We start from the raw sequence: 27307 nt of genomic DNA, 5'->3' as shown, positions 1-27307 counted from the left end.
ATAGTGCAAATATGTGTTAAGTACATGCATACAACACATTCTGTATACAAAAATGGGTACTTTCCCCCTTCTGTGCCCCCCCCATTAGTAGTTTTAAATGTCTTCCTTTTTTTTTTCTATTCAAAAATTAACACGAATGAATAATCTAGGAGAAAATATAATGGACATAGCTTAGTTTAACAAATTATTTTGCTATTGTGGGCATTAGTATAGTAGTTTATCACTTCTAAGTTACATTATGTGGGAAAAAGGTATTACTAAGTTTTTATAGGTATTCTTATTTTTGTGCTTATCTTTTTTTCAATCTCAATAAATAGAAAATAATGTGGAAAGAGACATCACCTCTGTTTTGGGGTAGAGGGAGCTGGGCAGCAGTGGCCCTGCAGGGTGGGTACGTGGGGAAGTTAGATTTCCCTTAACAGGATTCCTTGCATAGTTTTTCAGTAATGTATGTGAATAAGATATTTGAAAATTATGTCTTAGTTTGACTTTATGTAGTGTAGCACATGTATAAATGATACAGTATTGAGAAAAAATTTTCCTCTGCATAGTTTTAAGAGGCTTAAGTTGCTTACTTTTCTCCTACATTTTATTATTTAATTTTCAAGCATGACAGTTATATAGGGGAAAGATTTCTCCATTTGTGTTTCTCTTACTATCCGTATGCTCATTTAAATAGCCAGCCAGCCAACCTTTGTATTTTTTCATAGATATTGCAATCCATTGTACACAGTAGGGTTGGTTTATCTCTGCTTTTTGTTGTTGTTGGGGGAATCCCATGGGCGGTGGTGGTACTCAGGGCTTCCTCCTGTCTGTACTCAGGAACCAGTCCAGGTGGGCTGAGGTGACCATCTGGGGTGCTGGGGATCAAACCTTGTTCAGAAGGAAAGCACCCTATCACCTGTACTATCACTCCAGCCCTAGGATGGTTTATTTATGTATACCTTGGTGTTCTTCACATATTCTTGGTTAATCTGTTGTCTCAGCATGTAATGCAGTTTTCCTCATCTAACTGTTGATATGCAGAGCAAGTGCCTTACCCACTTGACTATTGCTCTGGCCCCTGAATGGTAGATTTCTTTATTACCATGTTAAATTCCTTGGTTAGTCCAATTCCCTCTTCATTTACAGTGTAATACTTCAGCCTCCATCTGTGCCTTGTATCCTTCAGAGCAAGATCTGTTTTACTTATTCTAGATAATAAATTTCCACAAGTTTTAATAGCTTAAAAAATACTGGAAAAGTGATAAAAAAAAATGTGCACATAGCAACCTCAGAGGTAAAGATCAAGGATTGAAAGCTTTTTCTTTTCAGACCTGATATAAAATGCAGTTCTCATAAAGGCAAAACAGAAAAGACAAAAAAAATATTTATTATCTTTGTATGGCTATGGATTCAGTAGGAAATGAACATGAGATTAATTTTTAATTTGTTACTATTATTAATTTTGGGGGCTACCTCAGTGTTTAGAGACTGTTCCTGGCTGTGCTCGTGAGTCACTTAGACTGGAAGTCAGCTGCATGCATAGCAGGCATCTTACCCTATACTTTCTCTCAGGTCTTAAGATTAAACATTTCTTTAAAACATTCACAGAAATAGTATAGAAGTTAGGGCGCTTGCCTTGCATGCCAACGACCCCAGTTCCAATCCATGTAGCACATACTGTCTTCTGAGCACCACCAGGGTGAGCGCTACTGGGGTCTGCCAAGTATGGCCCGCACTCTAAAGTCTCACTCTCCACCCCCACCAAAAAAGACTAGATCATGCTGTTTTCAGTCCCTGATTCTAATTCTCAAGCTCTAGAGGTTCTGCAAAATATGATTTGCATCTCTTTCCAATTATGCTAGCTTAGGTTTCATTTTATTATATTGACTTAAGTGTTTTGCTGTTTGTCCAACTGCCTTCCACTTTACAAAATGTGCTTTTGCCTTTATGAGCACTGCTTCTTAGTCAGGTATACTCAATGTAAAGGCCCTCCCGTTGATCGTCGATTTGCTCGAGCGGGCCCAGTAACGTCTCCATTGGAGACTTTGTTGTTACTGTGTCTGGCATATCGAATACTCTCGGTAGCTTGCCGGGCTCTCCGAGAGGGGCGGAGGAATCGAACTCGGGTCGGCCATGTTGGCCGCTTGTAAGGCGAACGCCCTACCCGCTGTGCTATAGGTAGTGGCAAAAGAAACAAGTTTTCAATCTTTCAAGTTAATTATATCTTTTCCAGAAATAAGAGCTTTTTAAAAATTGGGTCACATGGTTTTCTAGTATATATTTGTTGCCTTCTAGTTTAAAAACAAAAAAGTTCACTTTTTTAGATTCAGGTTAATGAAAATGATATATAAATCCTTACCTTCCTCCCCTACTTTTAAATTCAGATGACAAGTTTGTGTCTTCAGCTCCCGTCTTGTGCCCAACAGTGGGAGGTGGGCATTTTCCGCTAGCGGCCTGCTAATGAACGACCTTTCTTCTCCCCCTGCTCCTGCAGTGGCAGATCAGCAGTGGGCAAGGTGCCCCATCGGCTGCCAGCAGCACCTGCTCCACTCCTTCCAGTCCCACCGTCACTAGTGCAGCAGGCTATGACGGAAAGGCTTTTGGGTCACCGATGATTGACTTAAGCTCACCAGCGGGAGGGCCCTATAACCTCCCTTCTCTTCCGGACGTAAGTAGACACAAAACTTGTATGAAGTATCTCTTTCGAAATTGTGAATCTGGATGTGGATTATGTATGGAGCGTGTGTTTGCATGTTGAAGATATTTTTATCCTTAGAAATATAGTATGAAAAATGAAAGGTGATAACAATCCTCCAAGGCACTGCAGTTGGAGGTGTTTGTAAATAAGTCATTATGGGGATGAATCATGAGCCCTTGAGCAGCTGGGAAAGGAAGTAAAGACATGGGAGAATGGAATTTCTGGAAAGTGACCTATTAGAGCTGTGGAAGTCTAGGATATAAGAGATATGGATGAGTTTAATAAGTTATAGTGAAGTCATACTAACCAACTTGAGGTTGCCTCCAAATTGTTTTAGGTAAACATTTTTAACTCTAAATTTTAACGCATGGGACAGTGTGACTGGGGGCGGGGCCATGTGTGGGTCAGACCCCTCCCCACAGGGCCTTACTTAGACCTGGAAAGCATATATTCTGCCACTGCGCTCCAACCCCCTCAGTTTCCCCCCCCAAAGACAGAAAATGTAATGTTCTACAGACCTCCATACATTTTTGCTGTGTACAAGGTTATGCTATCATGCATACAAAAAAAATGTTAACTATCTTAGTACGGCTGGTGGGATGGAAGCTGTCCCCAACAGTGTTCAAGGACTCCCTGGACCTTTGATCTGCGACTTACTCCTGACAGTGCTCAGAACACTGTATGCGGCACCCAGGGATCAAACCTGGGCCTCAGGCATGCAGATCATACGCTCTAAGCCCATAGAGCAAACTCTGGCCAAAAAGTAAAGATAATTTTTTTTGTTTTTATCTATTTTTAAATTTATTATAATTAAGGTAATATAACTATATAGTGTTAACACAGTTAACACTATTAATATTAAGTATTCTGTTAACACAGAATATTTCAAGTATTCTTTTAATTTTTTTACTTCTTTTGCTTCCTTTTGAGCCACCCCTGACTCTGCTCAGGGCTTACTACTGACTCTGCTTAGGAATCACTCTTGGTAGGATGTGGGGGACCATCTGGTGTGCCAGGGATCAACCTTAGGTTGGCTTTATGCTAGGCAAGCCCCCTGCCTCCTTACTCTCTCTCCAGCCTCCTGCAGTGATTTTTGAACTGTCATTTACATTTCTGATATACACAGTTACCACACATCACCACCACCAAAGCACCAAGACCTACTCCCACCAATGCCCCAGTTTAGAAATGAAAAACTTTTCAGAACTGCGTAAGATTGTGGAAAAGTTTTGGCTTACAACTTCCAGTACATGGATGTTTGGAGTTGTCTTGTTTTGTTTTGGTTTTTTTTTTTTTAATTTTAATTGCTAAGTACAACTGTCACTGTCACTGTCCTCCCGTTTTTCATCGACTTGCTCGAGTGGGCCCAGTAATGTCTCCATTGGAGGCTTTGTTGTTACTGTGTTTGGCATATTGAATACATCACGAGTAGCTTGCCAGGCTCTGCCGTGCAGGCGAGATACTCTCTGTAGCTTTCCAGGCTCTCCGAGAGGGACGGAGGAATCGAACTCGGGTCGGCCGTGTTGGCTGCGTGCAAGGCAAACGCCCTATAGTGCTAAATATATTCAACCTTACTACAGTTACTTCGGTTAGACCTGGGGAGGTAGCTCACTGGGTTCCTTTTGCATGCAGGTGTACTGGGTTCTGGCCTTTGAATTGCTTGAATCCTACCAAGGGTAGCCCCTGAGTGGCCCCTGTATGGGGGCCCACCCCACCCCCCAAAAAACTTTCAATTTATATACTTGAGATAGAGCACATGTATTTTTCATTCCTCTGTGGTGTGTAGGGAAACCACTTTGTCTCATTTTCTGTACATTTATTTTAGCACTTAGGACTTGCACGGTGTGGACGTTTCTTCTCCACCAGTACTGGGTGGCCACCAAGACTATACCCAGCTAGCTATGCCTAGGGACCTTTTAGTGCTGGGGGGTCAAGCCCTTTCACCTGTCACTCCTCTTGCATTTAGGTAGATTTGATCCATGCTGCCTTGCATGCAGTCAACCCTGGTTCTTCCCTGGCACTACAAGGTGTGATCCCTGAGCACGGAGGCAGTAGTAAGCCCTGAGTATCACCAGATGTGGTCTAAAAGATAGAATTTTTTCAAGAATATCAAGGGGCCAACATCTAGAAGAACAAAAGCAACCGGTGTTGGCGTGGATGTGGGGAGAAAGGGACTCTCCTTCACTGCTGGTGGGAATGCCAACTGGTTCATCCCTTTTGGAAAACAGTCTGGACGCTTCTCAAAAAATTAGAAATTGAGCTCCCATTTGACCCAGCAATACCACTTCTGGGAATATACCCTGGAGATGCAAAAAAGTACAGTAGAAATGACATCTGCACTTACATGTTCATTGCAGCACTGTTTACAATAGCCAAAATCTGTAAAAAACCTGAGTGCCCGAGAACAAGTGACTGGTTAAAGAAACTGGTATATCTACACAATGGAATACTATGCAGCTGTTAGAAAAGATGTACTCTTGAAATTTGCGTATAGGTGGATCAGCATTGAAAGTATCATGTTAAGTGAAATGAGTCAGAAAGAGAGGGACAGACAGAGGAAGATTGCACTCATTTGTGGACTATAAAGTAACAGAATGGGAGACTAACACCCTAGAACAGTAGAGATAAGTACCAGGAGGATTACTCCACAGCTTAGAAGCCGGCCTCGTATGCTGAGAGGAAAGGCAGCTCAGATAGAGAAGGGACCACCAAGTAAAGGGTGTTTGGAGGGCCCACTTGGGATGGGAGATAAGGTCTGAAAGTAGACTATAGACCGAACGTGATGGCCACTCAATACCTCTATTGCAAACCACAACACCCAAAAGGAGAGAGAGTGCAAAAGGGAATGAATGCCCTGCCACAGAGGCGGGTTAGGGTGGAGGGGACAGAGAGGGGCGGTAGGAGGGATGTTGGGACCATTGGTGGTGGAAAATAGGCACTGGTGAAGGTATGGGCCATTGTATGACTGAAATGCAAGCACGAAAGTTGGTAAATCTGTAACTGTACCTCACAGTGATTAACTAATAAAACAAATTACAAAAAAAAAGAATATTAAGGGGCCAGATGCTTGACTTGCACATGAAAATGGAAACGATCCCTAAGATCGACTCAGGGAAATCGCTGCTGAGCACAGAGCAGACCTAGCCCCTGAGCACTGCTGGATATGTCCCCCAAATAACTACCACAGCCACAACAAGTGATATGATGCCAGATGATCCTGTCCTCTAAATTAAAGATGACTCACTTAAGAATAAAATTAGCCTCCTTGTTTTTTTGTGCTCCTCAGATGTAGATAACCCTTTGTTTTTTAACTTTCTCAGCTGAAATTTTTTGTATGGGCCACAGTATAAAGTAATTGATTTGAGGAATTATTCTCTCTGCCCTCTCGAGTGGTTTGTAGCTACTTCCATTTTGTTCACAAAGGAAAGAACTATACATTTATTTTTAGTAAATCCATGCCCAAGATTTTAGAATTTAATTCTTTTGTAAAATCCAGGTTAAAAAGTGCTGGATTTTTATTAGATAATTAAACTGAATTTTAATCAAAACAACATTCTTGGGATTTTAGTGTATTTAAGCATGAAGAATACTTGTATCTTAACAAGTTTTCTTCTTTAGAAATGTAATTATATTAGCCACACAAATTATGGAAGTATTATTTGTGTACCTTTTGCATTAAAGCAAGAATTTATAATGTACATAGGTGAAATCAGTGCTCTAGCAATATGTGTTACTTTTGTGTTTTGGTGTTTTATGGACTTGGTTCCTCTAATGAGAATACGGAGAGTGTCAGGTTTTAAAGTGGGCCAGAACATGCAAGGATCCCTTTAACTCTCAGTGTCCCTCCCTGGTGAGGTCATGTTTGCTCTTAATGTTCTTTAAACACAGGTACACATGACAACCCATTAGTGCAGAAATGAATATTAGAATCTGGTTGGACACCAGTCAACCACCTATTGAAAAGGTTTATAAAAATGTGAAATTGTTCTCACCACATATTTGGGGCGGTTGGAGGGTCGAGGGAAAGGCATGTTGGTCCACACCTGGCTCCAGTCTGGGTTCAATCCCAGTAGTGCAGGAGATCATGCAGGGCTAGGGATATAATCTGGGCCCCCTGCATGCAAAGTATGCACTTAACCCATTGAGCTATCTCTCTGGCCCCTGACCAAGTAACTTTTTTGTTTACTTTGTTTTCTGTTTGGGGACCACAGCCTGGCAGTGCTCAGGACTTACTCCCAGCTTCGTGCTCAGGGATCACTTATGGCAGGCTGAGGTAAACAGTATACATTGTGCTGTGGATTAAACCCAATCCTAGCAAGCACCCTGCCCATTGTGCTATCTCTCTGGCCCCACCACGTATCTTTTTTAATTGATCAATTTTTTATTTTAGAATTGTTGGTGGGGCAAGGTTGGCTTGTACTCTTGGGCCAGAAAAGGGGCCAGGTAGTTTAGGAATTGAGACAAAGGTCTCACAGATGTTAGCCACTTATGGCTCAATTTTGTTTGCTTCTTACTGTTTTTAAATAATTTTAAATTATGCAATGTTTTTTTAAAGTGTTTAAAATATTTTAAGCTGTAAGTGGCACGGATTTTCTTTTTCCAGGCTTCTGATTTCAGAAATAGTCTGTGTTTAGTGTGTTTATATTATGGATCGTTATAGGGCTGTTCATTATGTGTATATTGAAATTTCTCGAGTATGATGTTTGTATGTTTTATTATTTAAAAATAATTAAGCTTAGGAGAGGTTAGGGGCACATGCCTTATATGCACAGGAACCAAGTTTGGTTCCTAGTACCAGCAACCTCAAGTACTCCAGGTGTGACACCACTGGGTACAGTTAGCATTGAACTGCCTGTCCCAGTTGACCAGATGTCACGGAGAGTGCCCAGGGTCCCCTGAGCACTGTCTGAGAGGTTAAAAAAAATAGAAGTGTAACATTGAAAGCAGTTAAGCTATTAAAGTTTTCTTATCAATTGAATAGTTTTATATCAATTAAATATTTTATCAATTGAATAGTCCAGATGTCCTGAAATTTTTCTTTTTCCATAAGATTGACTGTTCAAGTACTATTATGCTGGACAATATTGTGAGGAAGGACACTAGTATAGATCATGGACAGCCAAGACCACCATCAAACAGAACTGTCCAGTCACCAAATTCATCAGTGCCATCTCCAGGTCTTGCAGGTAAAGTGAGCTTCTTTTGATTTTATGTCTGAAAATGTTTCCCAAATTTTCATTTATTTGTCATTTTCCTCCTTTTATCACCCCCTAACCTCACCCCCCATGTTACTGGATTAAAATGTCCAAGGGCCTGAAAGATGGATTAAGAAAGGAGTGGAAGATATGCATTCCATGCAAAAACCCCAGGTTTGAATCCCAGCATCACATGATCCCCTAAGAACCACAGGATGTGACTCCATGTTATCCCGGTAGAGGCCAAAACTTCAGAATAAATATTAAATAAATAAAATTGACTCTCAGGGCTAGAGGGATAGCACATTGGGTAGGGCATTTGGTTGGAATGTGGCCAACCCAGGTTCCATCCCTGGAATCCCTTATGGTACTCCAAGCACAACCAGGAGTAGTTCCTGAGTATAGAACTAGGAGTAAACTCTGAATATCACTGGGCGCGGCCCAAAATAAATGAATTAAATCTTTGCCACTATTTTTTTTATAATTTATTTATTTATTGAATCACTGTGGGAAAAGTTACAAAGCTTTCAGATTTAGGTCTCAGTCATGCACATATCAAACACATTTCCCGTTACCAGTATTTATTTTTTACCACGAAGAACCCCAATAAAACCCCACCTTCCACCCCTCCCAATACCTGTGAGGCAGATGAATTCTAGTTAACACTCTATCTACTTTGACTAGATTCATTGTTTCGATAAAAGATGCACCATTATTATTTAGAGTTTATCCCCCCCCCCCAATTAGACATGCTGAAAAAGCATTGTGAAATGATTTGCTTTCTACAGCTGGGTTCAAGAATTAAATGTTGTCACACGGCCGCCAGAGCGGCTGCGCAGTTTTGTATTTCTAGTATTTTACTTATTAACCCTGGAAGTATTTCTACTGAAAGTAAGATAATTAAGAGATTGGTTTCTGTGCTCTGGAGTCATGGCCGTGCCGGAGAGCCGCTCGTGGGGGGCAACTGGTGACCTCGGTAGGGCGTGAGGAACGGGCTGGAACACCCCCCTTCTCATGAGGTTTTCGTCGTCCCCACACCCCCGGCTCATACCTTACCTGCTCTCCACAAGGCTCCCATGTGGCCGCCATCTTTCTTTCCAGAGAGGAGAGCTTTGCCACTATTTAAAATTCGTTTATTTTTAAGTAGTGGAAACAAAGGTTCTAAGTATCTGTGTCTTTTGAAATTTAACAAAATTTGCAGATACTATATTACTCTTAGGAAATTAATATACTTTTGATAAATTAATATGCCTATGTGATTTCTTCTGAACATAATTTGACTTGGATAAAATTACTAATTGTAAACAAAGGTCATTTTTTTAAGTGGTTTAAATTTGGGTTTAAGAAATGTTTATAGACCCATTCACTTCCTCTGAAGGAAACAGTATGTAATACTAGTACTGGGCACCTTGACAAGATAGGTGCCTTATACCAGAATGACAAATGAGAATTTTTTTAAGTCATTTGCCAATGGTATAAATATAATATAGCCATTATTTATTTTAAAGGAGATGTTGGCGGGGCCAGAGTTCTAGTACAGCGGGTAGGGTGTTTTCCTTGCACGCAGCTGACCCAGGTTCAATCCCCTGCACCACATATGGTCCCCCGAGCACCACCAGGAGTAATTTCTGAGTGCAGAACCAAGAACCCCTGAGCATCGTTGGGTGTGACCCAAAAAGAAAAAAAAAAACAAATAAAGGAGATGTTGGGGATAGGCAGAAAGCTGTTTTTTTTTTTTTAAACATTCACAAAGTACAGACTGGCAGGACATCTTTAAATAAGGAAGGTACTCATATTGGTGAAGAATATGATGAGAAGGTAATTCCTTCAAGAGGAGGTTATGGCCAGTGAAAGGGGAGGAGGGGGGCAGGGTCGCACAAAGTAAGTCACTCTCACTAGTATTCATTAAAATAAAAAAAATCTAAAAGGGCAGAAGATACAGTACGGGGGTTATCTCCTAAGAAATGCTAGGAGTTTTGACATTATCTGGTACTGACTCTGTGCCAGGCACTTGACAGAGTACAAGTAGAATATTACCTAGTAGAAACATCTGTGTACCGTTGTGTAAAATGGATTCAACATTTTTTTTATTTTTTTTTATTATTAGTGAAACACCATGAGGTACAGTTGTAGATTTACAATTTTTTGTGCTTGGGTTTCAATTATACAGATTCAACATTTTAAGGTTGCTATTTAAAGGAAATCGTGAAAAAACTAAACAGAAAACATCTATCAAAGCATTATATGTAGTGGTTAAAAAACATATGCAAGAGTTGAAAATAATAAAACTGGGTAGAGATCATTCCAATTTAGCAATATATATATGTGGATAGACAAATTACCATTTTTATATTTTTCTATATTCTAAAATGAAATATTCATTGTAGGAGCTCTAGGAAGGAAATTTATGGGGACATTGGGGCCACAGTTCAGGGCTCACTCCTGGTAATGCTTCTGGTAGTGCTGAGGATCAGACCTGGGTCAGTCAGCTGTGTGCAAGGCCTTTACCCCTGTAGTATTTGCTTAGTCCATTTGTTTTTTAAATAAAATACTTCAGAGTTGACAAGCCAATGAAATGGATTTCTTGTTGTTCATTTCAAACTATATTCTCTTGGTTACTAAACTTATAGATTGTTTCACATTGAAATTTCTTTTCTGGGACCAAAGAGGTAGCTCAACAGACTAGAGTAAATGCTTTGCATGCAAGAAACTCATATTTGCTCCCTGTCACCATTCTGACAACTGCAAAGACCAACCAACAAGTTTGACCCAAAAAACAAAATTAAAGAAAAAAATTTTTTTCTCCTGTTTTCCACTTCTGTTGTATTACTGTCACTTTTTAATTTGACGAAGATTCAGTCCAAAATTATTACAGCTTTTTTTTTCCCTCGGCTTTCTCTGTTCTAGTTTTACTTCTTCTAATCTATGCTACCACTGGGGCATAACCAAACACATTTTCATCACAGCATTGTTGTACCTCTTAATGTACTACACATCAAAACCTCAGCCTGACCTTGAATATCTGCCATTCATTGTAATGGCTTTGTTTGATTCTTTGTTGACATTCTAGGGGCTAGTGTCTTCACTGAGATCCTCCCCTTGCTGCTTTGATGTCACTTGCCATTTTATAGTGTGTAGAGACAGTTTTGATTATCACAACAGTACTTCTACAGCGTGGATCAGGTCATCTGAAATATTTGTAGTGCTGAGGTTGAGCAGCCATACTAGGCTTGACTTTCCCTTCACCCCACTACCCCACATTCCATGGTATGCAAGGCAAATCCCAAGTATGCAAGGCATGTGCTTTACCACTAATCCGCTCCCCAGCCCAGTCCTTTTAGTCTTAATATGATATAACAGACTGTGTTGGAAATTCAGCAGCTACATATTCTTTAACACCTTTTCATTGTGTGTTGCCAATTTTAGTGTGGGGCTGTCCAAACATTCACAAATCACAATCACAAATCATCCTGTTAATCGTCGGTTGCCTCGAGCAGGCCCCAGTAACGTCTCCTTCACCCTAGCCCTGAGATTATATTCAAGGCTGTTTAGGAGAATGAGACCTATCATTGTTACTGGTATTTGGCATATTGGGTACGCCACGTGGAGTTTGCCAGACTCTGCCGTGTGGGCAGGCTACATTCGGTAGCCTGCCAGTTTGTCCAGACATTAAATAGGAATTAACTGTCATTATTTATTTCATAAGCATGTATATTTCTCCTTAGGACCTGTGACGATGACGAGTGTACACCCACCAATACGTTCACCTAGTGCCTCCAGTGTTGGGAGCCGAGGAAGGTAAAATGACAACCTTATTCTTGTGTATATGAAATAGCTAAGTAGATTTTTTTCCCCAATGATTTCTGTAAGCTTTTGGCACTCAGTACATTTTGAACAACTTTCTTTATTTTTAATTTTTTAATTAAATTATTAATTGGCCAAAGAGATAGTTACTTCAGAGGATCATAGTGCGTGTTTTGCATGCAGGAGCTCACAGATTCCAGCCCCAGCACTGCATGGTCCCCTGAGCATCTCCAGGAACAGCTCTCAGGTACTGCTGGTGTCCCCAAAAAACACAAAAATTTGTTAGCTTTTTGGGTCACACCCAGGGATGCTCAGGAGTTACCCTTGGCTCTACACCTAGGAATTAATCTGGAATTACTCCAGGCAGTGCGCAGGGATGAGATGTTGGGGATCAAACTTGGCTCTGTTGCATGCAAGGCAAATCCCCTACCCACTGTGTTATTGCTCTGGCCCCCAGAAATTCAGTTAATTAATGCTTTTCTTTAAAGATTGAAAAAAAAATTGTGTGTTAAAAATAAGAAAATATGATATTCCACCAAGCTCATTGAGGTTTCTCGGGAGTTCAAGATGCCGCTCTGCTTAACGTTCATTGATTTAAAGAAGGCCTTTGATTCTGTTGAGACAGAAGCGGTCATTGAAGCCCTAGCCAATCAGGGCATTCAAGCCCAATACATCAGGATCCTCCGTGAGCTCTATTGCGGATTCACTACCAGGATCTCACCATTCTACAAAGAAGTGATCGTTGATGTCAAGAGAGGGGTGCGGCAGGGTGATACCATTTCACCGAAACTCTTCAGTGCCACCCTCGAGAACATCATGCGACGACTGGAATGGGAAGGAATGGGAGTGAAGATAGATGGTCGGCAACTACACCACCTCCGCTTTGCTGATGACATTGTTTTAATAACACCAAACATCAGCCAAGCGGCACAAATGCTGGCCGACTTTGACCGTGAGTGTGGAAAGGTAGGACTACAGCTGAATCTTACGAAGACAATGTTTATGAGAAACAGCCTTGTTCCTGACGCCCCATTCGCTCTCAATGGAACGACCATCTCCGAATGCAACAGCTATGTGTACCTAGGTCGAGAGGTCAACATGAGAAATGACCTGGCACCCGAGCTGCGCAGGAGGAAGAGAGCGGCTTGGAACGCCTTCAAGAACGTCGAAGAAATAGCTAAGAGGACGAAGAACCTCCGGCTCCGGGCACATCTCTTTGATTCCACTGTTCTTCCTGCATTAACATATGCCTCAGAGACCTGGGCCCTACGCAAACAAGATGAGAACGCCATTCAGGTCTCCCAAAGAAGAATAGAAAGAGCTATGCTTGGAGTAACACGTTTCACTCAAATGAGAGAACGAATCCGGAGTTCTGACATCCGTCGACGATCAAGGATCAGGGACGCTGTCTCATATGCCAAGGTGTCGAAAATCAGATGGGCTGGTCACGTAATGAGATTTAAAGACGACCGTTGGACTAGAGCTGTTACTGATTGGATTCCACGGGATGTCAAGAGACCGCGTGGCCGCCCACCTACCAGATGGTCAGACTTCTTTGTCAAGATCATGAACGATCGGTTTGAGGCCCTCCATGTTCCCGGAGCGAAGAGATGCCATTGGGCTACACTAGCACGCGACAGGGACAAATGGAGACGTTACTGGCGCCCGCTCGAGCAAATCGACGACTAACGGGAAGTTAAGTGATTAAGTGATGATATTCCACTTTAGCATAAGATCTGTAGCACTGTAGCACTGTCCTCCCATTGTTCATTGATTTGCTCGAGCGGGCACCAAGTAATGTCTCCATTTTGAGACTTGTTGTTACTGTGTTTGGCATATCGAATACATCATGGGGAGCTTGCCAGGCTTTGCCGTGCGGTCGAGATACTCTTGGTAGCTTGCCGGGCTCTCCAAGAGGGGTGGGGGAATTGAACCCAGCTCGGCTGAGCCAGCCACATGTCAGGTAAACACCCTACCACTGTGTTATCGCTCCAGCCCAGCATAAGATCAAGAAAAACAAATGAAATAGGTGTAAGATAAGAACAGGTACAGAGACATTCATTGGGGAAAGAGACTAATTTTATGTTAATTTCAAACTTCTCTTTCTGTTCTTATAACCAAGCATTGATTCTGACATGAAATTTTTTTAAAATGTACTTTAGATGAAAATCTGTTTTGACTTGGTGTTTTTGCTTGTCCATTTAGTGTTAAATTGTGAAACTAATTCTTGCTATCTATTGCTAGGGTGGGAGTATTCTCTGAAGGTGGTAAAATTCCCTTTAATCTCCTGAGGAAATAAAGGCTACCAGTAAAATCTTTTTATCCCATACACGTTTTTGTTATATTTGGGGTTGGAGGGTTGGGGAAGGCGAGCATATCTAGCAGTGCTCAGGGGTTACTCCTGGTTCTGCACTCATGAGTCACTCCTGGCGGAGCTCACAGGACCTTCCGGGATGTTGGGGTCAGCAGCACTGTATCACTGTCATCCTGTTGTTCATCGATTGCCTCGAGCAGGCCCCAATAACGACTCCTTCATCCTAGCCCTGAGATTTTAAAAAGTTCCACATTCGAGGCTCTTTCAGGGTCAGGAGAATGAGACCCATCATTGTTACTGGGTTTTGGCATATTGAATATACCACAGGGTGTTTGCCAGACTCTGCCGTGTGGGGAGGATACTTTTGGTAGCCTGCCAGGTCCTTCAGAGTAAGAACTCGGGTCAGCAGCATGCAAGGCAAATGCCTTAAGCTCTGTTCTATTCCTCTGGCCCCTCAACCCCTTCACTGCTGTCAAACAAACACTGTCGTTCCCTTGTTCTTCGATTTGCTCAATCCGGCCCAGTAATGTCTCCATTTTGAGACTTGTTGTTACTTTGTTTGGCATATTGAATACATCACAGGTAGCTTGCCAGGCTTTGCCGTGCGGGCAATACTCTCTGTAGCTTGCTGCGCTGTCTGAGAGGGGCGGAGTAATTGAACCCGGCTTGGCAGGGCTGACTGTGCACAAGGCAAACACCCTACCTCTGTGCTATCCCTTCAGTGCTAAAATAGCAAAATACCAATAAATTACATTTATAGTTAATCATCTTCACTTTATGTGTGACATCCAGTCATTAATGTGAGTCCTGAGTTCTCTGTCACTGACTTCAGTAGGAAATGGGAAAGTTTTTTTTTTTTTAAGATGCTACATCTAAGGTACTCTGGCTGCCTACTTTTAGAACTGCATAATATTGAAGTTTATTTGGTTTAAATTTTGGTTTTATTTAACAACACCTTTCCAGATGCATGATAAAACTGTTAGATATGGATTAATATATAAAACATTTTTATACATGTGTGAAAGTTTTGTATGCAGCAATTGTGTTTCATCATTTCTTGCTTACAAAACATCATTATCATTGCTGTCAAACTATGGCATTACTCTGAAAGGGTTAAAGCTATTTTGAGATCCTTAGCATCTTTGGGTATTTTTTGTTTTTGTCTCCTTTCCTACAGTTCTGGCTCTTCCAGCAAACCAGCAGGAGCTGATTCCACACACAAAGTCCCAGTGGTCATGTTGGAGCCAATCCGAATAAAACAAGAAAACAGTGGACCACCTGAAAATTACGATTTCCCTGTTGTTATAGTGAAGCAGGAGTCAGATGAAGAATCTAGACCTCAAAATGTAAATATTGCTAGATCGTAACTATTCACTCCTGTTTCTATTGCAGTATTACTCCTATTTAATGTAAAGAGCTCATTTGAAGTTTAAAATTTAGGGCCAGGGCCACAGCAATAGTACAGCAGGGAGGGCATTTGTCTTGCATACTGCTGACTCAGGTTTGATCCCGAGCATTCCCTATAGTCCCCCAAGCCCACCAGAAGTGATTCCTGAGGGCAGAGGAGTAAGCCCTGAGCACAGCTTGGTATGACCCCTCCAGAAATTTTAAAGTCAGGGTATCACCTAAAAATTTTTTTTAAATGAGAATTAAAAGAAGCAAAGCCAAGTTCTCAGTATACCCCCCTACTATACCCTCCATAGGAATGTTACAAAGGGAGAAAGACAGTTTTGATAGTATCAGAAGCGCCTGGGTCTAGGGAGATAGCACTTGGTATTAGAGTGCGTGTCTTTCAGTTTCATGCCCAGTACCATGAACCCTAAGCACAGGTGACTGGTCCTGGAGAGCTCGAGCACTGCCCAGGAAGCTCTTCTTCCAAAACAGAAAGCATTTTATAACTTGCTGGTGATTGTAAAATATAAAGATGGGTGCCTACAGAAGTAATACATTCGAATACTTGTTGGATGAACTGTAAAATAAAAAGTTAAAATCTAGACATAGTGTATCCTATAGTTATGCGATTAATGTATTGTTGTAATTATGTAAACATGAGTTTACATGTAAACTAAAAAGTAGGTGGATATATTCAGGATACAACCTAAATAGGCATGTAACTAAAAAATGAATTTTTCAGGGGTCTTTAACCAGTACAATAATCTGAAGGTTTGGAATAGTCACTAGCCATAGTTATATTGATTCCTATCAACTGAGCAATCCAGCGCTTCAGTGATATGTTAGTGGTATTACATAGTGATATGTTAGTGGTATTACATGAATGGAAAATGCGCACGTGTGTGTATGTATGTGTGTGAGAGAGAGAGAGAGAGAGAGAGACGAGAGAGTGTATGTTGAGGGATTAGATTTAAGAAGAAAAAAGCAATTTTCTATAGTGTAGAATGTATAGGTTTGTCACTTTTTCCACTCTGGAGAAGTCTCTCTCATGAACACATATTCCACTTTTACTCTTCCCACGTTCAAGTGAGTTTCTTTTTTTTTTTTTTCATTCATCATCCTGTTATTCGTTGATTGCCTCGAGCAGGCCCCAGTAACGTCTCCTTCATCCTAGCCCTGAGATTATATTCAAGGCTCTTTAGAATGAGACCCATCATTGTTACTGGTATCTGGCATATTTGGTACGCCACGTGGAGTTTGCCAGACTCTGCCCTGTGGGCAGGCTACATTCGATAGCCTGCAAGTTTGTCCAAAGTAGGAATGAGATAATAAGATGTCATAAAAAGATGTCCTGATAAGATGTTGCGCGGCCGGGAATGCTGCCGGAGCCCTGGTCGGGGCAGGGAGGAAAGCTCAATCCGCTCCCCTCCAAGGGACCCCGGCGAGGAACAGCCAGGCGCAGGGGCAGGAGACTGCACTGGTCTCGTCCGGGAGCTGGATTTTATAATCTCTGAGTCTTGGCCAAGATGAGCCAAGACTCCTCCTCCAAGTGAGTTTCATTCAATAAAAACTACCTTGCTTCTCTTTTTTTAAAAAAAAGAAAGAAAAGAAAATATCTTTTAAATATCTTTTTTTAAAAAAAAAACCCAAGAGAAAAATAGTATATACTGTTATTTAGGAATATTAGAAGCAGCAGAAAAAGAACTATTGCTTCCAATCAATGTTTTCTTAGAAACTGCAGCTTTATTTTTTTTTAAGGTTTCTTTTAGCTACTGATTTTATTTAAATGTTGGTTTATTTTTTTTAATTTTTATTAGTGAAACACCCAACACCCATCCCTCCACCAGTGCCCATTTTCCATCACCACGGGTCCCAGTATCCCTCCCACCCCCCATCCCACCCTGCCTCTGTGGCAGGGCATTCCCTTTTGTTCTCTCTCTCCTTTTGGGTGTTGTGGTTTGCCAAAGAGGCATTGAGTGGCAATCATGTTTGGTCTGTAGTCTACTTTCAGCATGCTTCTCCCATCCTATCTGAGCTCCCTTTTCCCCTAGAATGTGTGGCTGGCCTCCAATTGCAGCTTTAAACAAAGTTGATGTAACAAAGGTAATTCAAAAATAGATTAATTGGTATTACAAAAGTCAATTGGCATATAGATTGATTGGTATATACAAAATTAATTGGTATGTGCAATAGTACCATTGCTCTATTTCTGACCACAAAAACATCACCAAATGTTTAAAAAACTTTTTTTTGTTTGTTTTTTTTGGGTCATATCCAGCAATGCTCAGGGTTTATTCTTGGTTCTCCATTCAGAAATTACTCCTGGTGGTGCTCAGGGGACCATATGGGATGCTGAGGATTGAACGCAGGTTGGCCACGTGCAAGGCAAATGCCTTCCCCGCTGTACTATTGCTCCACTGCCCCAAAATGTTTAAATAAATGCCCAAATACTTCTCCCCCTCTACCCCTTCCCACGCTCCAGGACCAACAAGCTGTCAGAATCTCCTCAAGCTCAGGCCTTAGTACCAGGAATAAGTTCAAAGCTTCAAATTTACCCTGGATGCTTTTAAAGCCACCAACTGACTACCAAGCCCCCTTGACACTTGAATATTAAGCAGTCACTTGGGCCCATTTATGTTTCAACCTGTTTGATCCAGTTTAGTATCGGTGGTAGCCAGAACTTATCCCAGCATTTTGGGGTATAAGATGGGAACTCACCCTGGACATCTTTCTGTCACTGAGCATATCAAACAGTTCACTGTGACTGGAACATTGTAGACAGGCCTATGGATTTCATATCCTCTGTTCATGTGGAAGGAAACCAATTCCTGGAGAAATTGCAGATACGGGGAAACGTATCAGACTGCTTTAAAATTTCTGACATCTTGGTCTCCAGTATAAAATTTAAATTCCTAGGCATGTAAAGCTCCTATGAATAAAATCAGTACACTTTTCTACAAGTGATGTAAAAACCTTGCAAAATCATTTTTAGGGTCTAGGAACTAAAATTTGTGTGGTTGACTTTGATACTACCTATCTGATCTTTTATTTGTTTATTTATTGTTTCAATGAGTTTACCTTACCCAGAGGTGCCCAAGGCCTACTTTACAACTTCAGTGCTTCTCAAGGACCGATCAGTGCCAGGGATTGAGCCCTGGCCTCCTCCTTGCAGAGCCTGCGCTCTAGCCCCTTGAGCCATCTCACTGACCCCCTCCCAGTTCTGTCGCTCTTGCCAGGTTCAGATTTCCTCTACCATCCCCATTGCTGTCTTCAGCTTGTTGATGGTAGTTTTCAGCAGACTGAGGTTTATGTCTGCTTTACCTGTAGCAACTCAGTAAGAGCAGTAAACATAATGTTCTCAAACACATTCAAAGACTTCTTTTTAAAGCAGCCAGATAGATGCCCATGAAAAAGCAGTCTACAGACCAAGATTGTAGTTGTATTGCCGTAATAAATATGTAAGTGAATAAGAAATAGTAAACTATAAAACTCTTCCCTTGCAGACCAGCTATCCAAGAAGTATACTCACCTCCCTCCTCCTAAATAGCAATCAGAACTCGGCCTCTGATGAATCCGTCCTGAGATCAGATGCACCTGACAGCACAGGAGATCAGCCTGGACTTCACCAGGAAAATTCCTCGAATGGAAAGCCTGAGTGGTTGGCTGCCTCTCAGAAGTCCCCCCTTCATGGGGAGACGAGGAAAGAGGATGACCCCAATGAGGACTGGTGTGCAGTGTGTCAGAATGGAGGGGAGCTCCTATGCTGTGAAAAGTGTCCCAAAGTATTCCATCTTTCTTGTCATGTGCCTACTTTGGCAAATTTTCCAAGGTATGATAAATACTGCTTCCCTCTCTCACGTTCTTTCACTATAAATAACAGCATTTTTTTTAAATCACCACTGTAATATAAAACCTTTGCAAAAACCTAACAGTCTGCTTGGCAGAAGTGCATACTTCAAAACCTTCAACATAGAGTTCATCTCATATCCTTGAGATGATTCTGATTGTATGGCGCTCTTAGTTCTTTAATGACTGTCGTTTTTAAGTTAAGAGTACCAAAGGTGTGTTGTTGTTTTTTTTTTCCTGAATCATCATGGAAAGATGTGAAGCTTGCCTCATCACATAGATTAATGTGTATTTTTATCTAGAGGAGACATGAAATACATAGATGAAATGGACACTTTTTATTAGTATTTACCACTTCTGCCCTTTATATTTTCTTTTGTAAGTTCTCGGCATGGTGCCTTATAGGCCACTGGTACTCAGTGATTAAGTACTCGGTGATTAAAATTCACTTTAAATATTCTACATGAGATCTAAAAGAGAAGTACTTGGTAAAAAGAAATAAAACACATTGGGAACTCAGAAGTATTTTATCCCCCAACAGTGGAGAGTGGATATGCACTTTCTGTCGCGACTTATCTAAACCAGAAGTTGAATATGATTGTGATGCTCCTAGTCACAACTCAGAAAAAAAGAAAAATGAAGGTCTTACTAAGTTAACACCAATAGATAAAAGGGTAAGTTGTGTGCATAAGTGTGAATTTTTTTTCCTGTTTTCTAGTTTGTTTTTCTATTACTAGATGCATTGCACACCTCTCTATGACAAAAGATGAAGTAAAATATCTTGAGTAAATTATTAAGTGACTAATGGAACTTTACATGCAATAAGGGACTCGAGCATATCCTCACAATCTCAGTATTTACTGGGGTCAATCCCTAAGCACAAAATGAGAACATGATTGGACCATTAGATTTCATAGGAAAGGTCTTTTAAAGACTTGACATGAGTTTTTAGTGCTATTGCTTCCCCCCCTTAATTTCAAGAATATGCTGTTACATCACATACAACTGTGAATATAATATAATGAATGATTATATGCATCAAAACTAAATAGTGATTTTCTTGTAAAAATTAGTTTTTCTAATTTTGTTCTACTTTGACTCTTAGAACAGTATTAAATGAGCTACAAGTTCCATTATCTTACTACATTCTTTATCTTTTTGTTTAGAAGTGTGAACGCCTACTTCTATTTCTTTATTGTCATGAAATGAGCCTGGCTTTTCAAGACCCAGTTCCACTAACTGTAAGTATGTATTAATGTCATTTTGTGCATTTTTTTTCTTTTTTTTTTCTTTTTTTTTTTTTTTTATTAGTGAAGCACCATGAGGTACAGTTGTAGATTTACAAATCTTTGTGCCTGAGTTTCGGTCATACAATGATCAAATACCCATCCCTCCACCAGTACCCATTTCCCCCCACCCCCCCTCCCACCCTGCCTCTGTGGCAGGGCATTCCCCTTTGTTCTCTCTCTCCTTTTGGGTGCCGTGGTCTGCAAAAGAGGCACTGAGTGGCAATCATGTTCAGTCCATAGCCTACTTTCAACATGCATTTCCCCTCCTGGGAGGATCCTCCAAACACAGATAATTTTTATGCCTGTGTTTTAGGTATATATTTCTAAGCTATTAGTAAAACTTTACATTTGACATAAAGCACCTCGCAGTTCTCTGTACCTATTTTTTATTTCCTGGTCCCAGCCAGCAGTTAGTAGACTTTAATAATAGAGGAAGGCGAGGTGGGGAGAAGGTTGGGGCTGCATAGATCATGCCTCATACACACACATTATGAAAGTCTGACGCGACTTCGTTGAGTAACTTTGGAGTTACTAGAGAGGGTCTTCTCAATACATTCCGTTCTCTGACAGCTGAAATTTCTTTACAATTCTAAAGATTTATTCTAGTATGATAATGTGATAAATTTTAATATTGAATGCGAGATTAGAAGAAAATGGCTTTAGTAAATATTGATAAATACCATTTTCTTGAGACCATATTTTGAAAAGTTGAAAGAGTAAAAGAGAAAACCTTGTTTTTAAGAGGGGTAGGGTCTTTTGTAACCAAAGAGGTCAAGCAGGTTAAGAAGAGGCTGGTAAGACTAATTACAGCTATATCAGCATAAAAACTTAAACTAGAATCTGGTGCATTTTATAATCTTGGCTGAATTACATTTATTACATTTATTAATAACAACAACAAAATAGCACCCTTTTTCCTAGTACTTACCATCTTATTCAGTCTTTACAAAATGCTGTGAAATTGGTAAGATTATCCCTATTGAAATAGGAAACAACTAAGGTTTGAAAGAGTTAAGTAATTTACTCAGGAGCAAATCCAGATTCAAAACCCTATTCTTTTTAAAAGAAAAACATGTGGAATCTTTCTAGGAGTGTTACTCTCGAGTAATCCTCTTTCTAATAATTTTTTTTTTTTTGTCTCAATGGAGCTTAGACAAGGTTTTAGAGGAGGAATAACTTTTTAATTAAAAATTTATTAAAAATTTTGGAAACATGTCAATGTGTAGAAAGCTATAGTCATTTATAAATCTTAAACAGGTTTACGTATTGACATGAATGAGTAGCACATAAAGTAATATGAACAATCTGAATTTTAGATATTTTGTAAAATTTGTTTCCGACTAAATTTACATAGTTATTTGTTTCTAATTTATTTTATTTTAAAAGGTGCCTGATTATTACAAAATAATTAAAAATCCAATGGACTTGTCAACCATCAAGAAAAGGCTACATGAAGATAATTCCCTGTATACAAAGCCTGAAGATTTTATTGCTGATTTTAGATTGATTTTTCGAAACTGTGCTGAATTTAATGAGGTGAGAAGAAAAATTCAAATAACAGTATTAGTAGAGGAAACCAAGCACATTATCAACCTATGAGGAGTTCAAGATATCTGTGCTTATAATTAAGTGTATGCATAATAAATTTTATAAGGGCATACATATAAAAGATACCCTGTAAAAGATGGTAGAAGCTTTCAGATACAACGTTAACATTTTAAAAAATAAAAAGTGAGAATTGGGAATTTTTTTTGTTTTTAATATACTTTTTATAAAAGCAGTCTCTGAGGATAGTGTGTTATATATCTGTTTACTGAAGATGTGTTAGAGTGAATATAAATGATAGGGAAAGGAAAGGAGGAAAGGAAATTTTTATATAAGTACCAAATTACCTATTTGTAAAATCAAAAGCAGCTCAAACTTGAAGCATTTGTGTGAAAACATAATCTAACTCCTCAACTTAAATGTCTGTTGTCTTTTATACTAATCGATTGAGGAGGATTTTAATTTTAATAATGCTAACTCAGCTTTCAGAAATCTTAATTTTGAAGTCATTCTTAAAGAAGATCATGTTATGTGCCTTCAAAATGTATTAATGGACATTTGTGTTTCCTTTATGTATTTTTCTCATTTTATATATTAAGATTTTTGTATTTTAAAAGAAAAAAGATCCATGCCAACATATAATTACAGAAGTTCCAGACTGTTGGGTAATAAGAGAGGAAGACCTTGCCCATTTATATATTAAAAGTTTTTTTTTATGGTGAGGGGCCAGAGAGATAGTACATCAGCTAAAGTGCTTGCCTTGCACACAGCCGATCTGGGTTCGATCCCCAGCATCCCATATGGTCCCCCAACCTCCCAACCACCCCACCCCTTACCACTCCCTCAAAAAAGAAAAGAAAATATTTCTCTCTAACCTTAGAAGCGATCTGTGGAGTAGTCTGATGCTAGTGACTACTTTTACTAACTAAAGGATGTTTCTTTTTTAACTCATATTTTTATTTTTATTCAACAGCCTGATTCAGAAGTAGCCAATGCTGGTATAAAACTTGAAAGCTATTTTGAAGAACTTCTAAAGAACCTATATCCAGAAAAAAGGTTTCCTAAACTAGACTTCAGAAATGAATCAGAAGATCATAAATTTAGTGATGACTCAGATGATGACTTTGTACAGCCCCGGAAGAAACGCCTCAAAAGCATTGATGAACGCCAGTTGCTTAAATAAGCAGTGCTGTTGGGTTGTGCTGGTTTTTAGATTTTTTTTTGTTTTGTTAAAAAAAGAAAAATTGTTAGTAATTTAACATCATTACAAAGAAGAGTTTGTGACCACTCTGATTTTTATTTTGTGTTTATTAGATTTTGATTTCCTTAACTGTTTCTTTTCACCTTTTTTATTAAAAATCAAAAAAAAAAGCAGGAAGGAAAAGAAATTGAATTGTCAACAGCAAATAAAAAGGCATTCTTAATTCTTTCCATTTCTTGGATATCAAAACTGCAGTCTTGGGTGATAACTACTTTAGAATGAAGTAGACTCTAAGTTGAACTTTTAATGTGGTTTGGATGTATGCATTAATCAGTGTTTAGAAAATACCGCCATCCATTCATGATGGCCTACCTGGGAATCAGGTGTACTACCCTCAAGAGTAGTGCTTCCTGAACACAGTGGTAATTCAGTTCCAGCCTGAATGCTGGCAGGTGCAACACAAAAGCAGATTAGATGCTATTAAGAAGGCACCTAATTGTATATCATACAAGATGGCAACTGTGTTAAAAAAGAAACAGGAAAACAAATACTTGATTTTTGTCTTTGGTTTTTGTTGTTAATAGAGGTGTTTGATACAGCAGGTTTAGAAGGCCAGTTTCCATACATTTCAACTCTGTCTTCCACTGAGGAAGTAAGTTGTATACATTTGGTTTAACTGTATCTATATGTGGTTTGTTTTTTCAACTGTGCAGGTGATCCTTTTATAATATGATTCATTATTTGCAGTATGGTTTTTAATGGAATAGCTCAAAACATGAAGTACATCAGCACTCACAATATTTGATGTAGATTCTTCATTATATGCCCTACTTGGGATTAAATAGAAGTTCCCCTGGAAGGTCCTGCTTTTTTGTGGTTTTCATCTATCTTTACATTTTGAAATAAAATATGTGTTGTGGGATTGAAGAACAGACAATTAGAGGGAATTATAGTGGAAATTTATTTTTTTCTGAAGTATTTAATTTGTTTTTTAAGAGTCCGAACTTCACATTGGATCTTTGATATGACTTTCATTTTCATTTTCCCAGTAGGAATGTGAAAGACCTATCTTCTGAAGACAGGCATATTCTTAGTGTGCTCGACCTAGTTAGTTTAACTAATTCATTCCTTTGATTCCTTTGTCTTGTTCAATATAAAAGACAATTTAGATTTAGATAGGAAAAAATCTTTGTGCCATTTGCTAATCTGATACTTGACAAATATTAACAAATGGAGTTTAGTCTTCCAAAGGAAACCTTTATTTGTAAAACATTAATTGGCTGATGAAAATTTTCTCTTTAGGCTATTAGAATAAAAGTATAGCCCACTTGAAAGAATGTTATTCTTTGGATATACAGCTCATGAATTACTGTGGAGGACTTTTATCCACATGGTATTACTTCTTAAGATAAATAATTTGAAAATATACTGAACCTGGTATATTGGATCTTGGCTATTACTAGAAATTAAGAGAAAATAACCTAATAGATTGCTACACTCTGTGTTATCTTTAGATTATCCATAATACGCCAGTTATAAATTAGTAATTGAAAAGTCTTGATTATTTTTCCAAATATTATAAGGTAATGTATTTGTCATTTTAAATATGCTTTACATTAACCAAAAACTGTTAGACCAAATCTTGATAATGGTGTATGTACCATTAAATTGTTTTTTTTTTTTTTTTACTACAGCATTTTAAAAGCTAGCAACCTATGGAGCATTTGCTAAAAAGTTTATTATTGGTATTATAGAATACTACTATCCTGTTATTTCATATTTGACTCCTGAGTTAAAACAGAGCAGCAGAGATAAACTTTGAAGATGATTACAAAGGGAAGTTATATCTAACAGGGAAAAAAATAATTCTCTAAATTTTGAGCCAGAATTTCTAATACATACCCACAACTTTTAACTGTTATAGTCAGTGCCATATTCGTCTTTTCAAACAGTGTTTCTCTTTTTGTGAATGAAAGGCAGTAGAGAATATCATGTATGACTAAATAGTCATGTTAAAAGTGATTGTCAGCTAGGGCCAGAGAGAAGCATCTGCCTTGCATGAGCCAACCCTGGTTCAATACCTGGTTCAATGTTTGATCCCCTGAGGGACCACCAACAGTGACCATTGAATAGAGAGTCAGGAATAAGTCCCAGGCATTGCAAGTGTTCTATCTGAAGTGGCCTTTTATTAGTGGTCTTTAGAGTCAAGTGAGCATATTAACAAGTATCTTTATGCTTAGGTGGAACTCAGCTGTGTCTTTTTCCTTCAGTTTGTTTTATTTTGTTTTGGATTCGTATTAGCTGTGTTTCCTCCTGGCTCTTTGCTTGGGAATCATTCTTGTTGGTGCCCAGGGGACCATAAAGGGCGCCATGCTGTATGACTGAAACCCAATCATGAACAGCTTTGTCATGGGCTATCTCATGGTGATTCAATTTTTTTAAAAAAATGTGTTTTTAAAGGGTGCCATGACCAAACACAGCTTGGCTTCATCAAGGCAAGCACCTTATCCACTGTATTACTTCTCTAGCCCCAGTCCTTCAATTTTAATAGAAATGAGCTCTGTTATGAACCTAGTTGAATCCCATACTTCCTCCCAAAGTTCAATGCAGTCCCAGCTACCTTGACCTAAATTTAATACAGTTTGCCTCTGAATTCCCTCTAATTAGGAATCAAGAGCCCAATGTCATAGCTGCAAGATGTGATCATGAGATCACACTTCTGGTCAGAGGAGACCAGTTCAGTTACTAAAAGCTTTCTCTGGTGCTAAGCTTCTAATGTTTTTAGCAATAAAGAAAAACAAGTCATAGTGATTTTTTTTTGTGGTTGTGGAAGTGCAAATGGGCTGAGACATACTATATTAAATTCACAATGTATTTGTACATCAGAATCTGACAATGCAGATGTTTTGTCCTTTGGACAGTCCCTATTCTGAATAGAGGATAGGAAAGTGGAAGTTCTAAAAAGAAACAATCATGATAGATTATCTCCCCCATACACTAAAGAATAGACTCCACATTTTACTACCAGAGTAGTGTAGATGTTTCTGAGAAGTGCTTTCAAGAGGTTGAGTTCCGTTGATTGCTGCACTTGTGCTTATGAATTTGTTTCAAATTCCTATGCTATGGCTATGCTTAAATTTCTAGATTTGGGTTCCATGGAGAGACAGGTTAGACACCAAAAGGAGGAACTCTCCTTTTTCCTAAGGCCCAAACCAAAAATTAATATGAAGCCTAAAAGTTAGCCACTACAAATGAGCAAAAGACTTGAATTGAATCTGTACTCATTTTGGTTTGCCTGTATTTGTTGTAAATGAGAAAAATCACATGATCTGATTGGCCATTAAAATTATAGACACATCATGGGATCAAACATCTCTAGTTTTTTTTTTTATTAAAATAGAGCCTCATCTTTTAAATAATTATGTTGTTATTGTTAACTGTTTTGTGACCACGTAAATAAATAGTTGATGCCTTTTAAAGCATACATTCGCACACCCTTGGGTGTGAATTACTCAAGTCCTACTTCAAGTCCTCCAATCTTGAGAGAGAGCAGTACTGACCAGTCAGATCACAAGATTTTTCTCCATCAGGTTTTGCTTATTGTGAAGGATATCTGAGGCAGTAGTCTGTTGTGTGTGCGTGTGCGTGTGTGTGTGTGTGGTATTCTTTTTTTTAATTTGAAGGAAACAACTGGTGCTTTGATTTTAATAAAAATTAGCTTTGGATTTTTACTCTGAATATTTTACAACAAGGAATTTCTAATGAAAAAAAATTCTAGTATCTCATTCAGTATGTCTCCACTGTCTTCGCATGGCCCCTTATTAAATTGGATATAAGAATTATGTTAACTAGTCCATAAATTATAGGGCTTTATTCGTAACATGCTTTTATACTTAAAAATGCAAAAACTAGTTGAATAAAAAGGGAGAGGGTGATAAATGTTTTTAATAACAGATTTTACACACTCCACATTATCTAAAAATACAAAGATAACATGGAAAATGCTACTTGGCTGACTTTAGAAGTTACACCTATATT

The 27307-nt window shown here is 39.2% G+C and overlaps 1 protein-coding gene across 1 annotated transcript in view; it reads left to right on the top strand.

Moving 5' to 3' along the window:
* The window catches only part of TRIM24 (tripartite motif containing 24), a 142391-nt gene extending 115391 nt beyond the window's left edge, over nt 1-27000 (top strand). The window contains exons 12-20 of the mRNA XM_056124004.1: nt 2480-2653; nt 7734-7869; nt 11604-11676; nt 15174-15342; nt 18892-19217; nt 19776-19908; nt 20401-20475; nt 21910-22059; nt 23042-27000. Of these exons, the coding sequence (XP_055979979.1) occupies nt 2480-2653; nt 7734-7869; nt 11604-11676; nt 15174-15342; nt 18892-19217; nt 19776-19908; nt 20401-20475; nt 21910-22059; nt 23042-23251 (1446 nt within the window). The 3' untranslated portion in view covers nt 23252-27000. The remainder of the gene's footprint in view (nt 1-2479; nt 2654-7733; nt 7870-11603; nt 11677-15173; nt 15343-18891; nt 19218-19775; nt 19909-20400; nt 20476-21909; nt 22060-23041) is intronic.
* Nucleotides 27001-27307: the final 307 nt, after the last annotated feature.

This window comes from Sorex fumeus, unplaced genomic scaffold (assembly GCF_029834395.1).
Source record: "Sorex fumeus unplaced genomic scaffold, SorFum_2.1 ptg000048l, whole genome shotgun sequence".
In the NCBI taxonomy this organism is placed as follows: domain Eukaryota; kingdom Metazoa; phylum Chordata; class Mammalia; order Eulipotyphla; family Soricidae; genus Sorex; species Sorex fumeus.
This window is presented reverse-complemented; position numbering and strand designations above follow the sequence as displayed.